At 46.2% G+C, this 24,330-nt stretch overlaps 1 protein-coding gene across 2 annotated transcripts in view; it reads left to right on the top strand.

Annotated features, from left to right (window-relative positions):
- The first annotated feature begins 522 nt into the window (after nucleotides 1-522).
- The window catches only part of LOC128767091 (pro-neuregulin-2, membrane-bound isoform-like), a 40,267-nt gene continuing 16,459 nt past the window's right edge, over nucleotides 523-24,330 (top strand). Inside the window, exons 1-4 of one of the 2 annotated variants that reach the window (XM_053878811.1) lie at nucleotides 523-1,593; nucleotides 19,532-19,694; nucleotides 20,646-20,764; nucleotides 21,880-22,003. In XM_053878811.1, coding sequence (XP_053734786.1) covers nucleotides 1,182-1,593; nucleotides 19,532-19,694; nucleotides 20,646-20,764; nucleotides 21,880-22,003 — 818 coding nt within the window. In that variant the 5' untranslated portion in view covers nucleotides 523-1,181. The remainder of the gene's footprint in view (nucleotides 1,594-19,531; nucleotides 19,695-20,645; nucleotides 20,765-21,879; nucleotides 22,004-24,330) is intronic. The other variant, XM_053878812.1, reaches the window with a different exon arrangement.

The following is a 24,330-nucleotide window of genomic DNA, read 5'->3' as shown; positions in this document are numbered from 1 at the left end:
TGGATTCGTAGGTGGAAGCAGAAGCTGCTGCAACTGGTGTGTGTGTGTGTGTGGAAGGGGAGGTGGGATTCTTGTGACTATAACGCCTGAGCATATTGTGTGGAGCTCCCCTCTCATTGGCTGAGATCTGCTCAATGAAAAAATGGTTTTATTAGCTGTAGCTATGCAGGATTGGCAAAGTTTGAGGAGGTGGGGTGTGGGTGTGTGCGGCTGACGCTTCCACGTGTTGCCACGTATTGTACAGGGGATGTAAAGCGAGGCTTGGTGTCGGGGCGTGCGCGCTCTCCTGCATGGGACCCATTGAGAGAATTTCGCAGCGTTAGTCATCTTAGCGGCCCTCTGCAGTGTGCGTGTAGCGCTCGCCTATAGCCGTCCTCGCACCCCGCGCTCCGGTGGTCCTGAGTGTTGACGGCGCCGCGCGTCCGCGAGGCGCGCACTCGACGCCCATTGCACCCACCCGCAGCGGCCGGTGAGAGTCCGGGTCATTAGGGCGTTTGCGCAGGACGTGGCGAGGTGCAGGCGATGTTTGCTCACGTCAGCCGCACGCGTGTGGCGTGGGGCGTAGGGGACGCGGCGGGAGGGTGCGCGCTCCTGTTGCACCGCCTCACCGGATAACCGCCGCTCTCTGCTCGGGATTTCTCCATCCTTTTTTAAAAAAGAAATGAAAAACCAAACCGTACAGGTCACGGATCAGCAGGAGCAGGACCCTTCCCGCGATTCCAGCGAGTGGATCCGACCTTGCGTGAGCGTGGAGCGCGTTTCTGTGCGCCTTTTTTTCCTCTCTCCAATGCGCCCACCCTCGCCTATTAGCTGAGGAGAAGGAGGGGGAGAGGGAGAGAGAGAGAGAGGGAGAGAGTTCTGGATTGGAGAGGAGGCTAATTTACGAGTCTTGTTTTGTCTTTCAGGAGAAGGGGAGATCAGAGGGGGAGGGTGGTTGGTGAAGGAGAATGCAGCAATCACATTGTTAAGCATGAAGCAGAAGCGGAGCGCTTCCGGTTCCTAGGCTGCTGTCTCCCCCCCATCCGAGGCCACAGCAGCCGTATGGGGAAAGCAGCGGCGGACACAGATGGCATGGACACTTGCACAAGGTCTGCCGCTCTGCCCTGCCTGCTCGCCGCCGTCTCTCTCCGCCAGCTCGCTCCGCCGCCCAGCAGCACTGCAGCACAGCACAGGCTGACGGCATGAGGCTTGATCCGGTGCACCTCTCCATGCTGGTCATCGGGGTCTCCTTCGCCTGTTACGCCCCGAGTCTCAACTCCCTGCAGGACCAGGCGTACCGAGCTGCTGTGGTCATCGAGGGCGAGGTGCGCTCCTCCCCGGAGAACGTCTCCTCCCGGGAGCCCTACAGTGTGAATGTCAGAGTGCTGGACGTGTGGCCCGTCAACAGCGGCGGCCTCGAGAGGGAGCAGCTCGTCACTGTCGGGGACTTCGGCTCGGAGGCCCCGTGCACCACGCTGGAGAAGGACCACAGATATATCTTTTTCATGGACCCCACGGCCGAGCCCCTGGTGTTCAAGGCATCGTACGCCCCCGTGGACGCCAGCGAGCCGGAGCTGAAGAAGGATGTGGAGCGAGTGTTGTGCGAGGACTGCGGTAAGTTCGAGCTTCCCCCGTCATCCATACTCTCTCACGCCGCACTGGAAGGGCCACGGAGCTGCCATGGTGATGTAAGGAGGCTGCGCGTGCACGTGGATGCTCCATACCTTCAACCTGATTACCACTCTAACCGGGTCACCCACAATCTAATGACAAGCGCATCAGGAAGCCTCTGTCTGTAATAGTGGATCTGCATCATCACAGAGTGCATGTGCAGCCTCAGAGGATGTGTGTCAGAGAGTGTGTGTGTGTGTGTGTGCGCGTGCGCGCGTGCGTTGGGGGGTCGTGCGTGTGATGGGAGTCAAGGACAGCAACCTCGGCTTGAGGTAACCTCCTTTCCAAATATATACAGTAGCCTGGAGCCTGTTACAGATGTCACATCAGATTTAGGAAAATGGCAAAGATGTGAGGGGATCTGTGGAGCAACTGCAGTCTGTGCGTGTGTGTGTGCGCGACTGGATGTGTGCGTAGAGTTTGTCAACCTGTTGAAAATGTCCACCAGAGAGCCTCATGTCGCTGCCCGTGTGTCGAGTTTGACTGCCACACAGACAGTGGGAGACGCCTCGTTCAGATCCATCCCCACGTGAGGCCAGGTGAAAAGTGTGTTCCCCCAAATTCCACTTGGACGAGGCAGAACTATTCCAGGGCACAGTCAGACTGCTGGGGTTAATCCAGGGTGGCATTTGTCCCCAAGAACGACGCGGTCTCTCATAATGGTGGCAGGTAGCCCCTCACCCCCTGCTTCGCACTGCTCTCACTGACTTCTGGCCACTTCACATCTTGCTCCTCAATTCCTACAGCACATATAGAGAATGACGACGGATGGTCTGATTTGCGTCGATGACCCCGATTTGCGTAGATGACCCCGAGCTGAAACAAGTCGCAAACAACTCCGCCCGAGGACGTGCAAAGTCTCAGCTTCACCGAAAAACAATAAAAAAATAGAGCGCTCTGTACTGAGAGGGGGGAAACTGTCTCGGACCCTCAAATATGGTCGGGACGAGCCTTGTGTAGTAAAGCAGAGCTGGACTAGTGAGTGGTATCGGACTGGTAGCTCACTCACTGCTCACCAATGACTTTACTTCACTTTTGCTGACTCGACTTTCTTTCCTTTTTACATTAGAATCACGAAACTTTATTAATCACAGGGGAAATTACGTTTGTAACATGCTCTGTACAAACATATCACATTAAATTGAAAAAAGAAATCATATTATAAAGTGCAAAACGCTATACAAAAGAGCTTAGAAACCATGTGCAAGAAAATGCAGAGGACAGAGTGATCAGAAAAACGTGCCAAAGAATCCTTCATTGTCATTCTTTCAGGGACAAATTGTAGAGTTGTTATTGCCACAGGAAGAAAGGAGCTCCTGTGGCGCTCAGTCTTTGAGATGGGTGGTCTCAGTCTCTTGGTCCATGTGCTACTGTACTGGACCAGGAGCAGATGGAGGGGGTGGGTGATGTTGAAACCAAGGATGCTCCTTAGTTTCAGGAGCATCCTTCTCTCATAACCGTCTCCAAGGAGTCCAGTTTCACCCCCACCACCTCACCAGCTTTGCAGAGGAGTCTGTTAGCGTCCGCCACTGTTAATCTGCTGCCCCAGCAAACCACAGCGACAGCACCGACTCATAAAACATCCTCAGCATTGTCGTTGAAGGACCTGAGCCTCCTCAAGAAGTAGAGACTGATATATATATATATATATAGAGACATATATGTCACACTCATTTTACTGACACACCTCACACCAATGTTTTGTGTTGAGTCATATCATTGACCAAATCAAATGAAGTCGTAAGTATAGCAGTTTTCATGTTTCAGAAACTCTATCAATCATCGCTGATAATTCCACTTAAGAGCTGAATCCTCATGGTGAATGTTTCAAATGAGGAGTTCAGTTGAGTCGAAGCGTCACGCTCTGTTTTTGCCATTCTGTCGTACTGACATTATGGACTCATTTATTTATGACTGGTGTAATCAGGCTGTGGTCTGAAACACAACTTCCAGGCGGGGGGAAGCTCAGCAGAGGACACTTGTGATGATTCACCGCCGACACACGCAAACACCAGCGCTAAAAAGCCAGAGATGCAGGGAGAAACACAAGCTAATTAAACACTCAAGTGGGAGGTGACGGCGAACTCCATGGCAACCGCTAGCCTGTCTGCGTCCAGAGCATGGTCTCACCAGCACCCAGGTTTATTACTCCACACTCAGCGACCACTCATTGACCAGGCCGCGCGCGCCGGCGCTGAGTCTGTGCAGACACACGCTCTCAGCCTGGCCTCGTCCACACGCCCCTCATCACAACATGCTTTAAACATGGTTTAAATGAAATTGTGATTTATTGTGCGCATGGAGTACAAATACAGAAACACAACCTTCACAGTGTTCAGGGGCAACAGACAGGCCGTCGCTTTCTTTGCGCGTCTAGACTGGTTTCCGTGTTTATATAGAGTACGAGGCATCACTCCAGCAGAGAGTGAGTGGGGCGCCAGAGTTTTTTACCACTGTCGGCTCGGCGGCACCCTTTTGCTTCACAAATCGCAGCCTTTGTGATTCGAAAAATGTTGCTGGGAGTCAGGAAAAATTATTCAGGCCTAGTTTAGATACCCAGAGATGGAGCAGAAATTCATTCCATGCTGTGAGGAGGTAACTCTTTCTCGGACATGTGAACCCCAACTAGGGTTGAGATTAGCTCAGCAAAATCCTGTCACCTACAGTACAGTGAAACACAGTTGGGACTACTAGCTCGCTCACTGCTCACCAGTGACTTCACATCACTTTTGCTGACTCAACTTTTTTTTCTTTTTACATACATGTCACACTCATTTTGCAGATGTGTCACTTCATATTTCATGAGTCATACCAATCACCACTCCACCGAACAGGTTACTTACAGACACATATCCCGCCAATAACGTGTATGAATTCCTCTTGTTTTAGATACATACAAATAGGAGTGTTTACTGTGTGATGCGGAGAGATGCATAGTGCACAGTTAGCGGGTTAACCAGCCTATGCCATCCACGTGCCAAGTTGGACCCTGTCAGGGCCAGGGTCAAAGCAGGGCCTCCTTTTCTCGAGAGAAGCCCCTCAAAGTTGGTGCCCCCAGCCTCCTCCTGGTTGAACTGGGAAGAGGCACCAGGACACCGGGTGCATGTCCTTAGCATTCCTGCTGGAGAGCTCTGATCCACGCTTGCATCTCCCGTGTTATAAACAAGGCAGCGTCCTATTTTGTTACTAAACTAGTCAGACAAGCTTTGGTCTGAAAAGACACATCGTGGTCTTCACTTGGGTGTGTGTTCATTTTATATTGAGCATTTCTCAAAGTCAAAAAACTCACTTCTGACATCTGCCTCTCAAGGTTGTGATGGCCTCCATCACCTGTCTACTGCAGATGAAGGGCGACTTCCTGCGACAGACAACTGTATTGTGTCTGAGCTACTGTAGCTAACACGGCGAGGCAGGCCATCAAGCACATAGCTCTACTGGGTTAATGTTGTACGTAACTCTGATCTTCACCAGTAGAAAGAAAAGAAGGGAAATGAAATTGATTTCTCTGGTGAGCAAAAATGTTCTTCCGGTGAAAAAGACTGATGGGAAAAGATGTGGACCAGGTTTCTACTGACGTCCATGTCACATTCTGTGTGAAATAAGTGACACACACATAAACAGATAAAAAGCTTTGATCACTGACATATTTAAGTTTGCAGTACACATCGAGTGTAAACAATCTGTCTGAGCAAGCTCAAACTTTCACTCTTGATTCCTTCAGTAGCTTCATGTACACATACAAATAATTTTTCATCACCAATTGTAGAGAAAGTTTAGCTACTTTTTTTAAACTTACAATTTGTATCTGAATCGAACCCACTTTTTCAGGCTTTTCTTCACGACAAATCCCAAAATTAATTTCATCTTACAAGACCTTTTCAGTGGAACTAGGTGAGAAACTGAGCCTACTATGAAGGTGAAAATGTACTCTAATGTTCCTGTAATAAACAAAAATGTGGCTCAAACATATTTAAACACAAACAAGTGTGATAAATAAGTGTGAGTGAAGATGTACAAAGAAGATGAACAAAGGACATGTAGAGCAGCACCTCTTCAGGGACATCTAAAGGTTTGCATGCGTGAAGTCCTTTTGGAAGTCGTCTTCTTTGGAGTAATGTTTGGAGTGATGCGGTATACACCGTAGGTGGTCAGCTGCTTCAATTGGTTGCTCGGAAGAGTCATCTACATAAGCTCTTCAAGTTTCAGTTATAAAATAGTCACGGAATGACTGGAAAAACAATGGCAGATTAACCTGCTCAAAAGGATCTGAGGGTTGAAGTCAAACTTTGGGGTTTCTGCTCTGAAATAAACACGGAGATTGACCCTTCAGTTTGAGCCTCTTCATGCTCTGTCAAAGCTTCGCCTCATTCTACTGAGACTGGCTCCAACCTCAGAAGCAGTGGAGTCCAAAAGCTATTCAGGAGTGGCCTCCTCAGCCGCTGCTTTCCCAGCAAGACGCTCTCCGAACAAAGATGCCATCCTTGGTGACTGATGTGGAAGCACAACTCTCCAGGAACGACCCACTTATGAGCCACTCGTCAATAGCAATCTTTTATAAGCTGCAGATTTGATCAAACGTCAAAAGAGAAATCCTGCGTCAAAAGTTGAAAAATGCAAAGCCTACATCCATTTTAGAAGCCGGGCAATAAGGTTAGTGGTTTTATTAATACTCTGTGCCGGTAAAGATTGACATTTAAAAGCAGCCTGCAGTTGTGCAGCGGGAGAGGCTGGGCAAGTATGAGACAGCCAATCTTGTTTGCACGCTAAAAGACAGCAGAGCCATCTTCCAAAAGCAGAGTCATGTGGATTAAAGCGTTAGATTGAACGCTGAGGTGCGGTATTCTTGGCCACAACACGAGACTGCAGGAAACCTTGTCCTACACATCTACCATCCTCTCTTGACTTCACGACTTAGAAATCTCCTTTACAAGTACACATCTGTCCTATATGGCATCCGGGGCTGTCAGAGAGATTCTCTATGATCTTTGCTGCTGTCGCTCCTTTGAGGTGCATTGACAGTTCCTTCCTAAAATAGATCCACTGACGGCCAAACATGACATAGTCTGAGCTTCACCTCTTACGACATCCAACTGGTGTCAACCACTGAGCGGAACGTCACGGAGCAAATGCTCTTTTTTGCGACCAACTTTGGTGACAAGTGCCTATTCTGGCATGTCTGAAACAAAGCAGCACGGTGTCTCTGACCGACACCTGTCACTCATTACCGTGTGACCAGGCTTTTAGCTAGGATTGAAACGTCCAAAAACGTCCAAAACCTCGCCCCAACACATAACCCCGTCCCTTACCCCAACCCTTCCCGACACACCATGTCAACAACAACAACTTGCTTTGTAGAAAACAAAGCTGTAAACATCTATTTGTACCAAAATAACTTGATAAACAACAAATAAACAAGGATCTGAGTAAAATAACAGACACGACAGTGACTGACAGTGAGTGTCAGTAACTGTTGCCATGGTAACACTTGTTTTACTGGGCTGAGCCTGGTTCATTAAAATAATAATCATAATAATAAAACATGTTTCTAATGTTTCCTTCCATTCATTCAGTCAAACAACACATATATAAAGGCTGGTGGCTTGATTCAGTCAATAGAACGCCTGGAATTCTGATCCCTGTGAAGCTCTTTTGCTTTCGTTCTGAAAGGGCTAGAAAGCAGTGAGTCAGTTTTGTGAAGGATAGTTTCAAGTTTGGAACGTATCCGCGGTTTCCTCCTGTCATCAGCGTCAGACGTCTCTATGGCCCTTGTTTAATTTCAGGCTGAAGTCACTAGTTGTCTTTAAAACAAGCAGCAATAAGCCACAAGCCATTTGTGTTGCTGTCCAAGAATGAGTGACTGAAGAGAAATTCAGGTGGCAGGCGGATGTCGTGATGTAAGGAGGTGATGTGGATCACCATGGCAACCACTGATCTCTTACTTCATCTTTTGTACGTAGTCACTTGTGACTACATGTGAGACTGACACTCCTGGAGTGAGCAGCTATAAAAGAGCAAAAAAGCTTCATATTTATTTTGATATTAGGAGCTGAATGAGGTCCCTTGTGGAGCTGGCTCGCAACTGGCAGGACCAACTCACCAGGTGAGCTTGAACAAGTCTCTGGAGGCTTTGCCAACCATCCAATTCTTCACATTACCATGTTGCTAAAAATGAAATATCTGAGTGTGAATTTGGATCTCAGCGCTTTGAAAGTCCTTCAAATATTTGGCTGTGAACTCTCTGGCTTCCAGTGAGTGGAGTGTCTTCAATGACACTTGCAGGTCCGAGTCAAGATTCTAGAGTAAAATCAGGTGAATGAAGATTGATTGGCAGATTGGATTTTGTCTTTCAAAACTTACAAACATAACTTGACTGATAAATTGACTTGAATGTGAGAAGAGAAACCAGCCTCATACCCCCTTACACTTGAGACAAACATTAAAGAATACTAGTGTTTCTAGGTGCCGGGAGTTGCGTGTGTGACTTGCCCGAGTGCCGCTGCCCCAACCTGATCAGAAGCTGTTGCCATAGAGACAGAGTGTGCTGCTTCACCAGCACAGCGGCGGAGATTTTAGGATCTTTCAAATGTATAAATCCAGCTCGGAATGTTGCCATTTTGTCCCCATTTGTAAGACAGATACATGAAATAGTGAAGTCTAATCCTGTCAAGGATCACATGCTGCTGTTGTTGGTCCTTAAAATAGATAAAAAAGTCTTTGCTAAATATCGGTCTCTTTGTCATGATTTGCACTGTAACGTCAGACCTTGATGTATATATATATATATATATATATATATATATATATATATATATATGTGTGTGTGTGTGTGTGTGTAAAAAAAGGTATTGCTCCCAGTTGAGCAGTTTTGCGAACACGTATGTTGAGAGATGTTGAGGATTTCTGGGCGAACTAGACTTCCATCAGTGTGCGCAGCAGCTGGAGGGCAGAACTACTCAGGTATTGATCTGTAAATCCCAGAATTAGGAGATTTTTGCTCTGGGAGAAACATCAAAGCAATCCCAGAACATGAAAGGTATCCGAGGCCACGCCCTTGTGAAGAAGAAACCCTGATGTCTGCAATACTTTACCAAGTGAATCCCGGGCTCAGGATGAGCTGCTCTCCGGTGCGGGTCGCATGTATACATGCGCCTCACCTGTCGCTCTGTTCAGCCAGGGTTCAGCCCCTGACACTGCTGCGTTATACCTCCGAAGCACACACACGCAGATATGCACCCACACACACGCTGCTGTGCCGCAGATGCCCCAGTGTGCTGTCATTAGCACGGAGATCTGGGCTGCTATAAATTATGTACACTGACTAACAGAAGGCTGAGGATTTCTCCTGGCTGCTGCCTGCGTGTGTGTGTGTGTGTGTGTGTGTTCAACACGTCGGATGCAAGGACCACACGATCACATGAACTTTTCTGATCAGCCATACCGGTGGCATTAACCCACTTCTCTGCGCTCACTCACAAGTGCCACGCTCATGTACCTCACTGATGTAGCGTGTAAGATTGTGTATGTGTGTGTGTGTGTACTTTCTTGTGAATTATGTATCAGCACTCCTCTTTTCCAGCAGTCAGCCTTAGTAGAAAACTCCGACACATGCCTCTTAAAGGGACAGGCCCACCATTACATGGCTCACTTTGTGAATGAGAGTTTTTTTTCTCAGTAAACCCACACAGACCTCGGCACACCTCATGATCTGGACAGTGGCGGATCCTCTCATCTGATCGAATGACTGGACTGGAGTTGCAGTCAAGCGTGTTTCGTCTGTGCTATCCTGGTTTAACCTTTAACTGGAGTCATTCGTCATTCTCGAACACACAGAACAAAGCAGCTTCATTGCTTTGCCAAAAAATAACTTTTAACATCTAAAATCAATCCAGATAATGCGAACAGGTGTCCAGGTGTCTACAGGTCCTGTGGTTGGCAACAGCAGCGACCGTCCAAGACGTTCAATGTCATTTAATGTTGGTTACATGCCTGAGATTAAAAGAGTTTTGACTCATGACCGCAATCGGAGAGCCATCTGACACAGACGCTGGCTGCTCTCAGTCTGAGGTTTTAACCTCCTGAGACAGATTTGCCTTTAACACTCAAAGAGTCCATCTTTTTTATGATGTTCCATTAGTAGTTTCCACGCGACCACTTGTTTTGTTACAAAGCTCCTCACAAGGGTGGAGACTGATGGAGGATTTGGATGGGCGGAGTCTGAGAGGTAAAGGTGGGGAATGTTTGTGTGTGTGTGTCTATTCCATATTTCAATCATTGGAATTTGGACATTTCTGAATGGATTCAGAATGGAGACCAAATCTACCCACCGGGGTCATGTGAGGATCAGGTTCCACTTCCCTGTCTCAACCATTCTTTGAACACCAAGAAACCCCTTGGTGAAGAAACAGCAAATGATACAGTTGAAATGGATACTGTCAACATGCAACACGGACGGGTGACTATTGCGTCAGCATTGGACGCAAACACCCACTGGTCATCAGTATGTGACACATATTGGTATATGGACTATTGAAAAGCCATGGACTGACAACATCTGGGTGAAAGACAAAGATCTGTTAACAAAGGGGAACAGATCCATTCATGATTGGGATCAGATTCTGGTCTGCACTGCCCTTTGTTGCTGTCCATGGGGCTAATTCTTTGAAACAACTGGGGTAGGGAGGGTTTTGGCCTCAGGACTTTGAGATGTCTTTATGCAGATGATTTGTCCCTAGTTCAAGTGTCACGTTTGCAGTCTGGTGTGAAGCAGCTGGGGTGACAATCAGCACAACTAAATCGGAGATCGTCATTGATCTTGTAAGTCATTCAGCATCCTCCCGACTCATACCTATCCTTTTCATGTCCATATTTACAATCTCCATCAACCGCATGTGTTGTCGTCCTCCCCTCCCTCCTTGTAAATCTGCTGGTCATATTTTGTAGAGCTGAGATGATCAAGTCTGAAATGTTGATTTGTCCATAAATGCATGGTGTGCCTTACAAATGAAACCATGACAGCGCGTGCCATGGCAGGAGTATCGCAGGTCCACAGAGTTTCCAAACACAGTCCACCTTAATAAACCAAATGTCAATATCCCTCAGATAACAACTCTTGAAACTTCCTTGGTGTTGTTGTGGATCAGGTTATTTTTAGCGCAGCAGGACTCGGCTATCTTTATCACTCTTTGTTGTGATGATCTTCGATGGTGACAGCTCGAGTATCTTCATCTGTCTTCCAGGTGTCTGAGCAGCTCTTATCTCCTCTCCAACAAGTTTGTAGAGGAAACTGTGATTTGACAAGTCTTTATACCGCTTTGAGCACGCCTCTTTGATCGGTACAAATCTGACTGATGAGGTGCAGAAGGCTTTTCCTTTTTTCAGGAGGGAATAATAAACCCAGGAATAGAACGTCTTCAGTGGAGTTATGCACTGTTACTTATGGTCTTACTCTTAACTGGTCTTGAGACACAAGTTAATCCCTAAGTAAGTAAGGTGGAGGTATCAGCGATCACTTCCAGGTATAGCATAAGGGGTCACCGACATCAACCAATACATGATTTGAACAAAGAAATACTGGGGTTTAATTCCATGTGCATACTGGCGATATAATGCCTGACAAACTGTGTGACAATATGGCAGCCAAAGATGTGGCATATTTAGGGTGACAGGGTCGCAGTTTCAGCGCCTTTCTGGCACAGAAAGGTGAGCCAACTCCACTCCAGTGACAAGTCGCCAAGAAGAAGTGAAATGGAAGAGAAGCTGATGGTAGCAGTTGATCTGATGGGGAGCAGGATGGATAGGATCAGGAAGCAGTAGATCAGAGGGACAGCACATGTGCTCAGGTGTTCAGGAGACCAAGTCAGAGAGGCTGGATGGAGATGGTTCAGAGGAGAGAGAGAGAGCCAGTACATGGGTGGATGAAGATGTTGGAACTGGCAGGCAGAAGGTGGAGAGGAAGGCCACAGAGGAGACTGATGGAGGTGGTGAAGGAGGACATGAGGTTTGAGAGAAGAGGAAGCAGAGGACAGGGGGAGACGGAGGAAGGTGATCCGCTGGGGCCACCCCTGAAGGGAGAAGCCCAAAGGAAAAGAAGAAGAAGATACTGATTCGATCTGCTATGTAGACTTTCCACTCACTTCAAACCCACCCCCAGCAGATTGACCTACTTTTTTATGTGACTTGAGAGGTGGGGGTGAGGGGGAGTCGCTTTGGTCACTGGAAACCAATCCCTTGGCTGTTGGGTGTGAGGAGCACGACAGGTGTCGGCAACCTGCTCTCACGAGGTTCCATCTTCTCTTTCACCCCTTCATTCATTGTATTTCCTTTGCATGGTTGTAGGAGCTTTTTATTACTACGTGGGGACACTCTGGAAAGGGCATCACCAGGGAACATATGGACAGACAGACAACCAATGACACACACACCTGGTCAGTTTAGCCACAGAATAACCTGTGGACACCAGGGACTACTGCTGGGTTAGCAGTACTTCTGTCGTGTTATCAGTGGAGGTAATACTCCTTGTGTTATTATTTCTATCTCCAGTCTCTGTTAGTATACTTTGTCGCTGCTCGGAAAAGGTTGGAAGGTTGGGCAAGGACTCACATTGTTGTGTCAAATTAAATATTTACTGACATTACTGCCTACATTTTGTCTAAAAATCATTGCAGAGAGTCACAAAAGGCAGTTCTCATAAGCTGGACGCAGTTGTGCTGAAGCTAAAGTGAATCTCTTGTGACGATATGTCATACCAGGGTCTCCATCTAGGGCTTTGTAACACTCAAGAGAATTGCTATTGATTTCAAGGGACATCACCACCGAATGACAACATGAAATGTCAGGCTCATTCCTGCTAATTCATAAGTCAACATTGGAGAATCATCCGATGGGTAACACAGGCACGCGACGGTGCGGAGATGCTGGTGGGAAGCGCTTGCCTGGTCAGCATCTGAGGACGCGTGCCAAGCATTTTATGAATAATAAAGAAGCTCCAGACTGTCTACCTGGAGATTACAGTCCACAGTAAAAATCAAAAGCAGAGGCAGACTCACACATAAAGTGGCAGACGTCTTATAACCCACTGAAAACCAGAAGGTCTTTTAAGTGGCAGACAAGCCGACGGAGATTGATGATTGTATGTTTAAACACATTCACCCATCAGTTATCCACTATCGTAAGTGGAGTCGTCATGTTTGACTTATCCCAACCATCACGGTTGAAGTTATGATGCCTCACGAGAATATCAGGAAATGTAATAGCGTCAAACTGCTTCCGCTGCCAGCTGCTAAACATCTCTTGGCAGAAATCTTGAACGTGGAGTGATGCAATAATATAGCGTCTGAGAATGTTTTCATCAATGACAGCGTTCTGCTCTTAAGTTGTGGTTTTTTGGGTCCTTGTGTCTATAGCATTCATGTAATGACAGTATAACAAGTATAAAAAAATGCTTCATTATTTACATGGGGTTGTGGGGAGGAAGGAGGCTTCGCCACAGATTAAAAAAATCCCTGGAGTATAACACCTACAGTAGGCTGAAGTTCATGTGGATGCCAACAAAGGCTCCCAAATGGCCTCACTCTGAACAACTGCACCCCAAATGTCCCCTGAAACTAAGGACCTGTAATTCTAGACCAGGGCAGCTAGATTTACACCCAGAGAATGTTGAGGCTTGACTGTGTTCAGCTCAAATGCAGTTAAAATTTTGTTAATTTAATATTATGAAACAGGTGTTAAATGTGTTGATAATATATGAGTTCATCTTTCCAAAGATCATAAAAATAATATTGATTTTTGAGAGTTAGTTATAGCATTTCTTCACATTTCTAAAAATGCTGAATGTGTTAGGGGTTCAGCTTATTTGACAGAACCAGACTTCGTTTTCATGAGGCGGGTTAATGCAAATAAACCTCAAACAAATTCAAGAACCTAAGGGGAACATTGGAGCCCAGGTTTCTGACCTGAAACCACGCGTACGATGGTGGAAGGTGCCTCAGGAAAGAGGCAGCATTGGTGAGCGAGAACATGGCCGTGTGATTTAGATGCCCTGGATAGCTTTACTCAGCGCGACTTCAAGTTTCAGAAATATCCAAGGACCTTCGTGTCGATGAGGAGCGACACCACTTGTATTTCCAGCATAATAATACACATTAAAAATATTGACTGGGGAACTTAATAAAGGAGCGTACACAAACAGAAAGGACCAATGGCAGTTCCCAAAGGAGGGTTTGAGGAATCAAACCCTTCATTATCTTGGCCTTGTCTTTCAAAGCTGCTGTCGGGCATCTTCTCCTAACAGCATCTTTGTTTGGCCTTTCAAAGGGCCAATGGGATATTTGTCCTGCGCTCCTATGGAGGACGGATGTGATCAATGCCCCAATCCTCTTATCAGGAGAATTGTTAGCTGCTTTAGAAGCCGGCAGTTAATGGTGCGTGTGCATGTTGGGGCGGTGGGTGAGATGAGAGGTGGGTGAGGGGTGGCTGAGAGATAGGCAAGAGAGCCGGATGCATGGGAACGGGAAGGAGCGATGGCCAGAGAGGAGGCAGGAAGAGAAGAGAGGGAATAAAAAAAGATAAATGGCAGACAGGTGGAAAGCAGGATGACTTGCACACGACTCCCAGCCCTGAGAAAGAAAAAGAGGAGGAGAAAAGAGAGAGAATAGCTTTTCCCCACCTTTCAGCCTTCATTAAGTATTCATTACTAACTCTGCACATCCTCCGTATCCATCCATCTATCCATCCATCCATCTATCACATTGATGCGCTGATACACATCCGTCTATTCTACTTTGTCCCTTTAGTCCCACACTTGTTTGTCTTTATTCTCCCCACTGAATGTGGAGCAGCACCGGTATTTTTAAAAAATAGATTCCACTAGAATCTGATGGGAGTATTTATGCTTCAGTAGATGTGCAGCGATGAGAGACAAGGTCAAGTCAGTGTGTGTGTGTGTGTGAGCGAGGGCGAGCATAATGAAGCTACATTTCAGCAAATATTTTTCCAAGACGCACTCTTGTCCACTTGGACTGGTTCAGTTCGGTGATTCTGCAAGTGGACCTATTGTAGGGGCTATCGTACACCACACAACACACACCCTCTCAATCGCGTCTTCTGCTGCCATACATCCTCACTATCTCCCGCACCCTCCCTGGTTTCCATGGTGACAGCTGTGCGCTGCAGAAATCACACTGATGGGAGAACGAGATAGAAGTAGCTCCTCTCTTTCATATATATACATGAACCTCCAGGCCGCTCTGCATGCACTCCTCTGCCGTTACACACGAGAGCGCACACATCTATGTAGAGTTCATGAATGTGCTCCCTCGCCGCCTCGCTCAGCTGCCAGCTGACTCACGTATCCCAGCACATTCAGCCCATGCGTGGCGGCATGTGCGGCCGGGACCTGTGTGAACACGCCTAACCGGCTCAGGACTCCGTGTTACTGGATCACGCTCGGATCAGTTCTCGCTGCAGCCAACGTCGCTGAGAGTCAGCTGACCTTGAGAGAAGCACCTCTGACTGCTGCTGGTGCCGTCCAGTCACATGCCATTGGAGTCCACTGGAGGCTCCCCACCCCCACGTGCCCTGACAGAGGAATTCTCCAATCACTTTTAGTGATAGGGATAGCTTAGATCAGCTATTTCAAACCCGCTCTCTCTCTCTCTCTCTCACACACACGCACACACACATTAACGTTCATACACTCAAATCACTGCATTCAATTCAGCATCAACATCAAGGCAGATTCTGAAAAGCATATTTGTGCTCCACCGTGAGAGTTCACACACTCATGGAGCTGTCACCAAGAAGCTACATGAGACTGGTGATGTGGGATGTGTGAAGCCACTCCACGTGTGTGCATGGAACCCCTGTCACCGTTTCCCCTCCTCCCACTTTGATGTAGTGCTCCCGGTGAGGAAGCCACTTGCTTGGGTGCATTTCCAGCATTTTAAATTGTGACGTTTATCTTCATTTCTGATCGTTTAAAGGTCAGTTTCAAACACGTGCGCATGTGTGCCAGAGTGACTCCCCAAAGAGACGCCGTTTATTTCCGGACGTGAGAAATTCCTCAGCCGTCGTGGGGCGTGAGCAGCTTATTCCTCAATCTTGACAAAACAAACCAGCAGCTGTGTGTGCAAGGACGGTACAAGCCAGAGCAGAAAGGAGGTCAGAAGTTAAAAATGGGTTAAAACCCAAAGGGGAGCGATTCAATCACATCTGGGATGCTGGGATACGTCTGAACCATGAAGGTTAATTCTCCATGCTTTTTAAGTGGTCGTCCCTACTGAACCACTGTGGTCGGGGGGAAAGGGAGTCGCCTATCTGGTCGCCATATTTGAAAACTTTCATCTACTGTTTAAATGACCTCTCTGAAAACAAAGGCTGGATGAAGGGCCAGTCCTCCATCTCCTTGAAAAACCTTTTTGATTTGGAGGACAACCAAGGGACAGGCCTGCTCGGTGCCTCCTCCTGGTCAGGTGTCCCAGTTCTCTCATCTCCAAGTGAAGCGGGTTTCCGAGTCACATTTCATCTGTCAAGGACCCCAGACAGAAGCTAAAACAAGCTAGCACTGAGTGTAATGTCTGTGGTGTTCCATCTCAACATGGCACACATCAGAATTCTGCCCCAGCTCCGATCTGGAAACTCACCCTCCAAAGCAGAAAGCTCACGGGATCAAAGAAAAAACAAACCTTGCAACTACCATAGAATGGGATGTGGCAGTAGACAGGATGAGAGTGGAGAAATGATAACTAAGTGACTGATACAGAAGCGTGAAGGGAAGGACCAGGTGAGGACGCTGGAGGGTGGGAGGGAGATGTTCTCTTCAGGATTAGATTCTTTTTATATACTTCCATGCTTCCTTGTTTGTCAGCTCGCAGGCTCCCTTCTCGAATAGTTTCACGGCTGGTTGTTGGGACAAATTCATTCAGATTCTCTTAAAAAAGAGAGAGGCCATCCTTGGTCGGGCACATATACCAAGTGGAGTAGAAAAAAAAAGATGGGCCAGCCGATGGAGAGGCTTGCCTTTTGGCTCAGCTCTTCCTTCATGTCCCCATGCCTGAGGAGGGGCACAGATCTGTCCACCTCATGTTCCAACCCACCACTCCGGGTTAGGAGCTCATCTCCAGCAGTCACAGCGAGGCGGTCTTCGCAGTTTGGGGGCTGCTATATCTACTGAAACTTGGAACAACAGCTATACAATGATTCATTCAGAACAAATCCAATTCCATTAATTAAGCATTAATGTGCTTCACTCCAAGAAAACTATCAGCTGCTCCACACCAAATCAGAGAGCTGCACTGTGCTGTAAGTGTTGCATTGTCAAATTCCCTTTCCTCTGTTTGGATTGGATTACTTTTTACTCAGCATTTATTGCTGAAGCTTGCTTTCTAAGTTGCTTCAGAAAGGTTTAACACAAACACAGGATGACTCTTTTCTCATCGCGAGTCTAAATGTAAAGTCTGCCCGCTTGGAATTGGACCACGTTTGCCTCCCCCTCACTGAAATCTCATCTCCTCACCACATATGGAGCCTTATTAGATGACAGTAGCTGTGCTCTCCTCTGGTCTCTCCAGCAGCATCCAAACCAGAGGACAAGCTGTTTGAGTTTCCACATTATCAGCGAACAATATATAAGTTCCATGAGAGTTGTTGGCACACTGTGTGATGACTGTAGTCGAAACGCTTCAAACGCTTCTGCGCAGCTTCTGGGAGTGTGGCGGGACTTCACTACATCCAAATGCTTTGTGAGAGAGTTAGATACACCAGGGGACAGAGTGTGATAATTACATGTATTTACTACAAAGTAAAGCTGAACTGAAGTACAATTTACACTCCTTCCTTCCCACCCTCGATGGATTTGAACCCGTCCACACTCTTATAAGCCCCTCCTACACAACCCGTTTTCTTTATATCTGGAGAAGTTACACCATCTTACTCTGGCCAGAACCCACAGAAGATGTACAGTGTTTATCGGTTATTGTAGAGAAGGCCTGGCCAAGCCGCGGCTCTTTTCCCAGTTTCACACGGCTCTTCACCAAATGAGCCGCCGAATTGGCTGCGATTTTGGTGAAGTTGCTATTGAGCTGACCGTTTATACAGGAAATAAGAGGAAACAGTAAGCGCTACGAGCTAGCTAAGTTAGAGCTATTCCGGCGAAATGTTAAAATATCGTTCAACGACTTAGACTTGTGTTTAATCTTGAAACATAAACAATAAACCTCGCCGCATGTGCTCCAAGCTTGGAGCACGTTCAATGCCGATGTGTGGTCCTAAGACTTGGACCGTCATCAGATCCACGATCAACACGACTTGCATGACTTAGTGCCACATTTCACTTTGTCATTCCCTAAACTAAAGGTATGGCAGATATGGAGGATCATGGTAAGATGTATGAATTTTAAAAATACATGCCATGTGACACACAGGGATGTGCTTCAGCCACTATACTGCCGCTAAGTCACATGACCAGCTGTTCAGGTGAGCCTTACTGCCTTCCATACTTGTAGGATGTGGCTCTTTTCAGCAACACAGTAAAACAACGTGGCTCTTAGCCGTTGAGTGGTTGGCCACCCCTGTTGTAGGGCTTGAAACATCTTCACATCTAACTATCTACCCGTCCATCCATCTATCCATCTACATGACCAATACTGTGTTTCGGTCTTGGGGGTCAACCAGAACACGAGGTAACGGTCAATCCAAAAATGACATTATTCCTTGTTAAATAACAAATACCGACCAACACCAGAATTTTGAGAACTCTAAAGAACACAAGTAAAATATCAATAGCTGCTCCGCAGGGTCGATCTCAGGCTCGATTTCCTCCCTTCTTCCATCCATCCACCCTCATCCGCGAATCCGTTGCCTGCTCACCGAGCGTCCTTCTCCTGGGCAACATCCACCAGCTCCATGAGATGCCCGACCACCAAAACTGGCTCCTTTAATTACGGAGAAGCAGCGGCTCTACTCAGAACTCCTCAGCCTCTCTCTCAGGGGAACGGCTCCACCTGTCTGAAAAACCTGATGTTCCTTCAGTCATGACCCACAGCCCATAAAACATAGGTGAGGGTTGTGGTGAAAGTCATCGACGTCACTTTCCTCATTCCTTGTGTTTCCCTTCTTTCTGTCACTAAATACTTCTGAGTTGTTATGAGTGTTTCCCAGCATGCTCATCTTAAACACATTAGAATGTCAGCGGCGCCACCAAATAAGTTAAGTGCCCAATATCTGCTAGAGGTTTGAGAGCAGCTCGTACATCACCATCCACTTGATGGGGTTGTGAAAAAAGCAACTTTTTTTTCCTCCAGAATGAAGTTACAAGCTTTGTTTATACATGTTATTGTAGGCTTCACGGATACTACACGCATATAGTGCCAGGAGTTGCTCTGGAAGGTTTTTGTCTTTCAGACCTCAACAATGTTGGAGCACAATGCACACCCTGCCTCTGTACCCTGGAGATGAAAATGTTTGCTCCACAGTGGGATGGCTTTGAGATGGATTAGTTTTGTCTATTGCTAACGTGACTTTGCAGTGGAAGTAAAACCCAGATAAGGTACATGAGGACTCTGCTATCTGTCTGTGGTGGTGAAGAAGGAGCTAAGAGGCAAAGCTTTCCGTGTCCACAGGTCTCTCTTCTTCTCGTGTCTGGTTTCCCTAACTTTGTCTCCAAACTCCTCCACATGAGCTGTCCTTCATCTCTGCTGTTTCTCCTTTGTAAAATATTCTTCATAATATTTTAGATATTTGAAATATTGGGTGGACAGAGTGTGTCGGTGTGACCATCGTTGAATTGAAAGCATCGCACTGGCTGATGTTTACTTTCCAACTGTTCTGTTCTCACCACATTTCCTCTCCCTCTGTCTGTGTCCGTCCTCTCACTCGCTCCGTCCAGCCTCTGCTCCTCGACTGCGGTTGATGCGTGGTCAGTCACTAATAGAAGGGGACAAGCTGTACTTGAAGTGTGAGGCGTCGGGAAATCCAAGCCCTTCCTTTCGCTGGTACAAAGACGGACATGAGCTCCAGAAAGGCAGAGACCTCAAAATCAAGACCAATAAGTGAGTTTTACACACACACACAGACACACACACACACACGCTGATCATCTACAGGTATAGAAGATCTTCTGGCTCTCTGGCCTCAGTCCAAGACATTTAATGTGTATTATGTCAAGTCCCTCAAATAATCTGTCTGTAAAGCACTCTGTGTACAACGTTCTGAAAGGTGTTGCATTATTGTTATTTATCGCTACATGTACATGCCAAGCACATGCTCGTGTGTCCGAGATCAAGAAACATCTGGATCCACAAAAAAGAATCTTGTGAATGAATCTAGGCTGGAAAATATGTTGCTTAAAGATGGCTCACTCTATGCAAAAAATAAATAAATAACTAAAGATATAGTAGAGAGAGTAGTAGAGAGTACAGTAGAGTCATAGTTTGCACGCGCCTGTCGAGCAATAGTGTCATTAATCTAGTGAAGGAAGAAGAACCAGGAAAAGTCAGCACCACACCGCTGGGTTCCACAGTATAAGTCTGGACGTAAAACAATTGCAAAACTAGAATGAAAGTTTTGAAAGTTTACTGTTCTATTTGTGTCAACGGAACATCCACATCATGCGCCGACTCCACGTTATTAAAAACCACACCAAATATGATCAAGACATTTGACTCCACAGCACAATTGAGGATGTGAGTCTATATGGCAGGGCACTGGTGTTTTAACGCAGCCGTTTGTGTCATTGTCTCAAGCAATATCAGCTGCGCTCCATCCAAAGCCTCAACCTGATAAGCTGCCTCCATTCGCTGTGCTGGCCAGTGGACATTTGTACAGGAAGATCCTTCTCACTGTTCTCTACTGGATGCATGAATTCAATTTAAGCCCCAGTTAGACATGAGTCTGCTTCGTTTTTGAAACAACAATGACTGACAGAGACTTTTTCACCTGCTCTGTTTCACCCCACCCCTCTCTCTCTCTCTCTCTCTCTCTTGCTCTCCTGTGCACTGAAGAAAAAACTCAAAGGTGCAGATCAGCCGAGTCCGAGTGGAAGACTCGGGAAACTACACCTGTGTGGCCGAAAATTCGCTGGGGCAGGAGAACGTCACCAGTATAATCAGCGTGCAGATCTGTGAGCAGCAGCACACGCCAGCCTCCACACTCACATTAATAACAGAGATGTCCGTTTTAACGTCCAGACATTCTAGAATCTAATCTGTAAAGCCTTGTATCAGCTCTCAGACACGATCCACCTGTCCTGTTGTCAGGTGTTTGCTTTCATCCAGCAATTATCAAGGCAGAGCGGTGACAGAAGTACAAAGCCACGGACAGACGGATGAAGTTCTAAAAGTAGCAGCAGTAACAGAAGTTGTCCTCAAAACAGCAGAGATGCTAAATCAAGTATAAAGTGTTACTATAAATATGTATCCTGTACAGCCACAGTGTCAGTCACATAGGTGCCCAAAACTGAAAACACAGAGCAAGGACGAACATGTGACTAATGTGGAATAGAAATTAGATCTAAAACTTCTGCTCTGTTGTAAGAGCTTCGGTTGTTGCAGTGCATTATGGGATGTGTTGGAAATGTTTTTGACTGGGGTGCCATTGATATAGAAGTCGTGAAATGATGTTGCAGGCTGTATATGAGAGCAGCACTAAACTTCAACATGCCTACTGCACATCAGATTCCATTCATCATTAAAAAAAATAAAAAAATAAAATCCCAGATACACGTGAATACGGCACTGTGAATAATTACTGTAACTTCAGAACACGCTTACTTATGTTAAATCTTTGGGTTTGTAATCCAATTTTATACGGATTTCTTCCCTTAAACTGGTGTAGTTTTGATATATATATATATTAGTTGTGAGACTCATAATTCTATTATATTATACATATATACACATACACTATATATATCTTTTATTATATTTATTTTTTATTTGCAGTCCTGCAGGGAGGTTGGTTTCCCAGTGATTCATAGTATTTTAAGAAAGCTGTTTTAACTGCAGCACGAAAGATTCTGACTTTCAATTAAAAAAATAGATTCACATCTCAAGAGTTAGTATTGAATTATTTTAGCCATTTAACGGCTATATTAGTTGAATAACAATAATTACAAGAGTAGAGATACACAATGGGCCTGACTGAAGCGAAGTTTATTTTTCATCTCTGGACATGTGTCTTCACACGTTGTGACTGCCGTCTCCTTGGATCTATTTCCTGCCTGTGTTTGTCCTGTAGTGACGACCACCACGCCGTCGCCTGGTGTGAGTCATACCAGGCGCTGCAACGAATCAGAAAAGACCTACTGTGCTAACGGAGGAGACTGTTACTTCATTCATGGTTTAAACCAGCTGTCCTGCAAGTAAGTGGGAGCGTGGCTCGTCTTTCAACCATTGGCACCCTGTGGTCTCTCTGCTCACCTGTCTGTCTGACCACTGTCCAGTCATCCGTTTCTGATCAAGTCATGCTCGAGCTGTGAAGTGCCACATGAAGTCAGGTCCGTCACTTGTTTGAGATGCACTGTAATTGGATGAAACTAAGACAAACAAAGTGGATGTGTAGTGTGTATGACACACAGTAGAGCAACTGCACTCAGACGTGATTGAAATTGAAGTGAGTCAGATGGTTTATGAAGACAGTGATGGAAGTCGAGGAAGAATAAGGTTCATGGATGTGGAAAAGGATGCCATGGATAGGAGAGGTGACTAGAGGTGGAAGACTTGCTCTGTAAATCAGAGCACTACCTCTGAGAAAGACACTAAACACTAAAGACACTAAAGAGTGAGGACGAACTGTTCTTGGACCACAAAAAAAGGTATTCAAGCTACAGTACCATAAACAAGTCTGCTACATTGAAATGAGTTTCTACCTCAACTGTCTTGAGCTTGGGATCGTGTGTGTGGTTGAGTTTGATGTGTGGATGGAGATGTGTATCACTGTGTGAAGAAAGAGCAGAGCCAAAAGCCAAAGTTCTAGATTTGCTATTCACCTTTGCTCACAGGCATTGACTAGCAAATGAGGGCTCAGATCAGTGCTAAAGATACGAGCGGCTAAAAAAGATCAGGTAAGGAGCTTGGACTGCTTCAGCCACACTTGACCTAGCGGTCCCATCTATACAGTAGTAATAACGCATTTACAAGACATTACAGGCTTTACAGAAACAGTGTGACGTGCTGTGGCACGGTTCATGAAGTATTCTGAGTGGAGTACTTGATTGTAATAACATAATGTGGTGTACAGTAATTAAAGTTTGTATTATTTACTACTTATAACTGGATAAAGTTGCAGCAGTTTTATTGAACTACATAACCTAGGAGACTCTTGTCATTTTGGCATGGAAGTATGTGATTCATAACGTTATTTGCATTATGAATCCACCACTGACTGTATAACACTCTAAAAACCTTGAATGTAGTAATAATAGTGCATTACAGATGAGAGATCAAGGCACCACCTCATCGAGTTATAATGCCTCCCTGGTGGGAGCCATCAGTTGGCAAGGGAACGCCACAGTATTTCCTCCGAAGGAGGTCGCTGGAAGGAAGGAAGGGCTCTTATCATCTGATAAGCAGATGATGGATGTATGAACTCCATTAACAGAGAATTGTGGGATGGCCAGGTGACCAGGCCTTAAGACAGAGACTCATTGGTACTGTATTCTTTGGAGTATGTTTGGTACGTTACTGCGATTAACAGGGATAAAGACGAACACCTACCCTGTCCGACCTCCACGACTAAACAAATGTTTTCTCTTGGCTCTCTCTGTCAAACAAAGTTCAGCTCCCTTTGCAGTTGCTCTGACGGGCGTTTCTCAACTCTGAGGATGAAATGTTTCATCTGCACATGCCAGGTCATTTATGTAGCAGACACTTGCCCTGACAGTGTGGATAACAGATGGCACGTGCGGGCCTCTGTGATCAAAAGCCTGGATGTATCGGCTACATTTTGATCCTCAGATCCTCCAGTTTGTGTGATCTCTCTTTCATTATATCCATCACTCCGACTCCCGGTTGATGTGAGCTTAGGGTCGTAGCTGAAGGATACGTTTCAGGATTCTCTATTTTTTATTGCTGACAAGCAGAAAACTTGCATACATGGAACCTTTATCAGTTCCAATACTGAAGGCAAGGAAAGCGCTTCATTTCACGTCCAGTTGCCTCCCTGTCCTTGTGCTTGAAAAAAGAAAGATAACAGATACAAGAAATGGGTTTTCTTGGATGGGTGGCTCGCGTCTCCCTCAGAGAGGAGGTCAGTCCACCACCAAAGACCCTGCTACTTTGTGAAAGGTTGTCGAGGATGTCCATTCCACGTGGTTAGGTGCGGCTATTAAATTACCGTGGGGTCTTGGGAACAGAAAGTAAAAACCAGTTTGGGTAGCCTAAGGTGGGGAATGTGGGAAGTTGTCCTGTCAAAACGTTTCTACATCCACTACAGTTGTGAAAACGCAAACATGAAACCCAGCACATGAAGCAGCAGTTACACTGTAACAGCGGGAGTAATAACAAAGTCCTTACCTTGAGACAGATCACAAGTTAGCATTGATGGATGTGGCATTGCCCTGAAAGAAGAAAACAGAACAACAAGTTAGCCGTACTCTTGTTTTGTGTGACTTCCTGTGCGCCTTGCAGCAACTCCGCTTAGGATGTGTGATGAACTGCGTATTCCTGATCTGTTGTTTAACTATCTACT

Source organism: Synchiropus splendidus, chromosome 11, assembly GCF_027744825.2.
Source record: "Synchiropus splendidus isolate RoL2022-P1 chromosome 11, RoL_Sspl_1.0, whole genome shotgun sequence".
Lineage (NCBI taxonomy): Eukaryota > Metazoa > Chordata > Actinopteri > Syngnathiformes > Callionymidae > Synchiropus > Synchiropus splendidus.
Note: the sequence above shows the minus strand (reverse complement) of the source record. Positions and strands in the feature narration are given on the sequence as shown.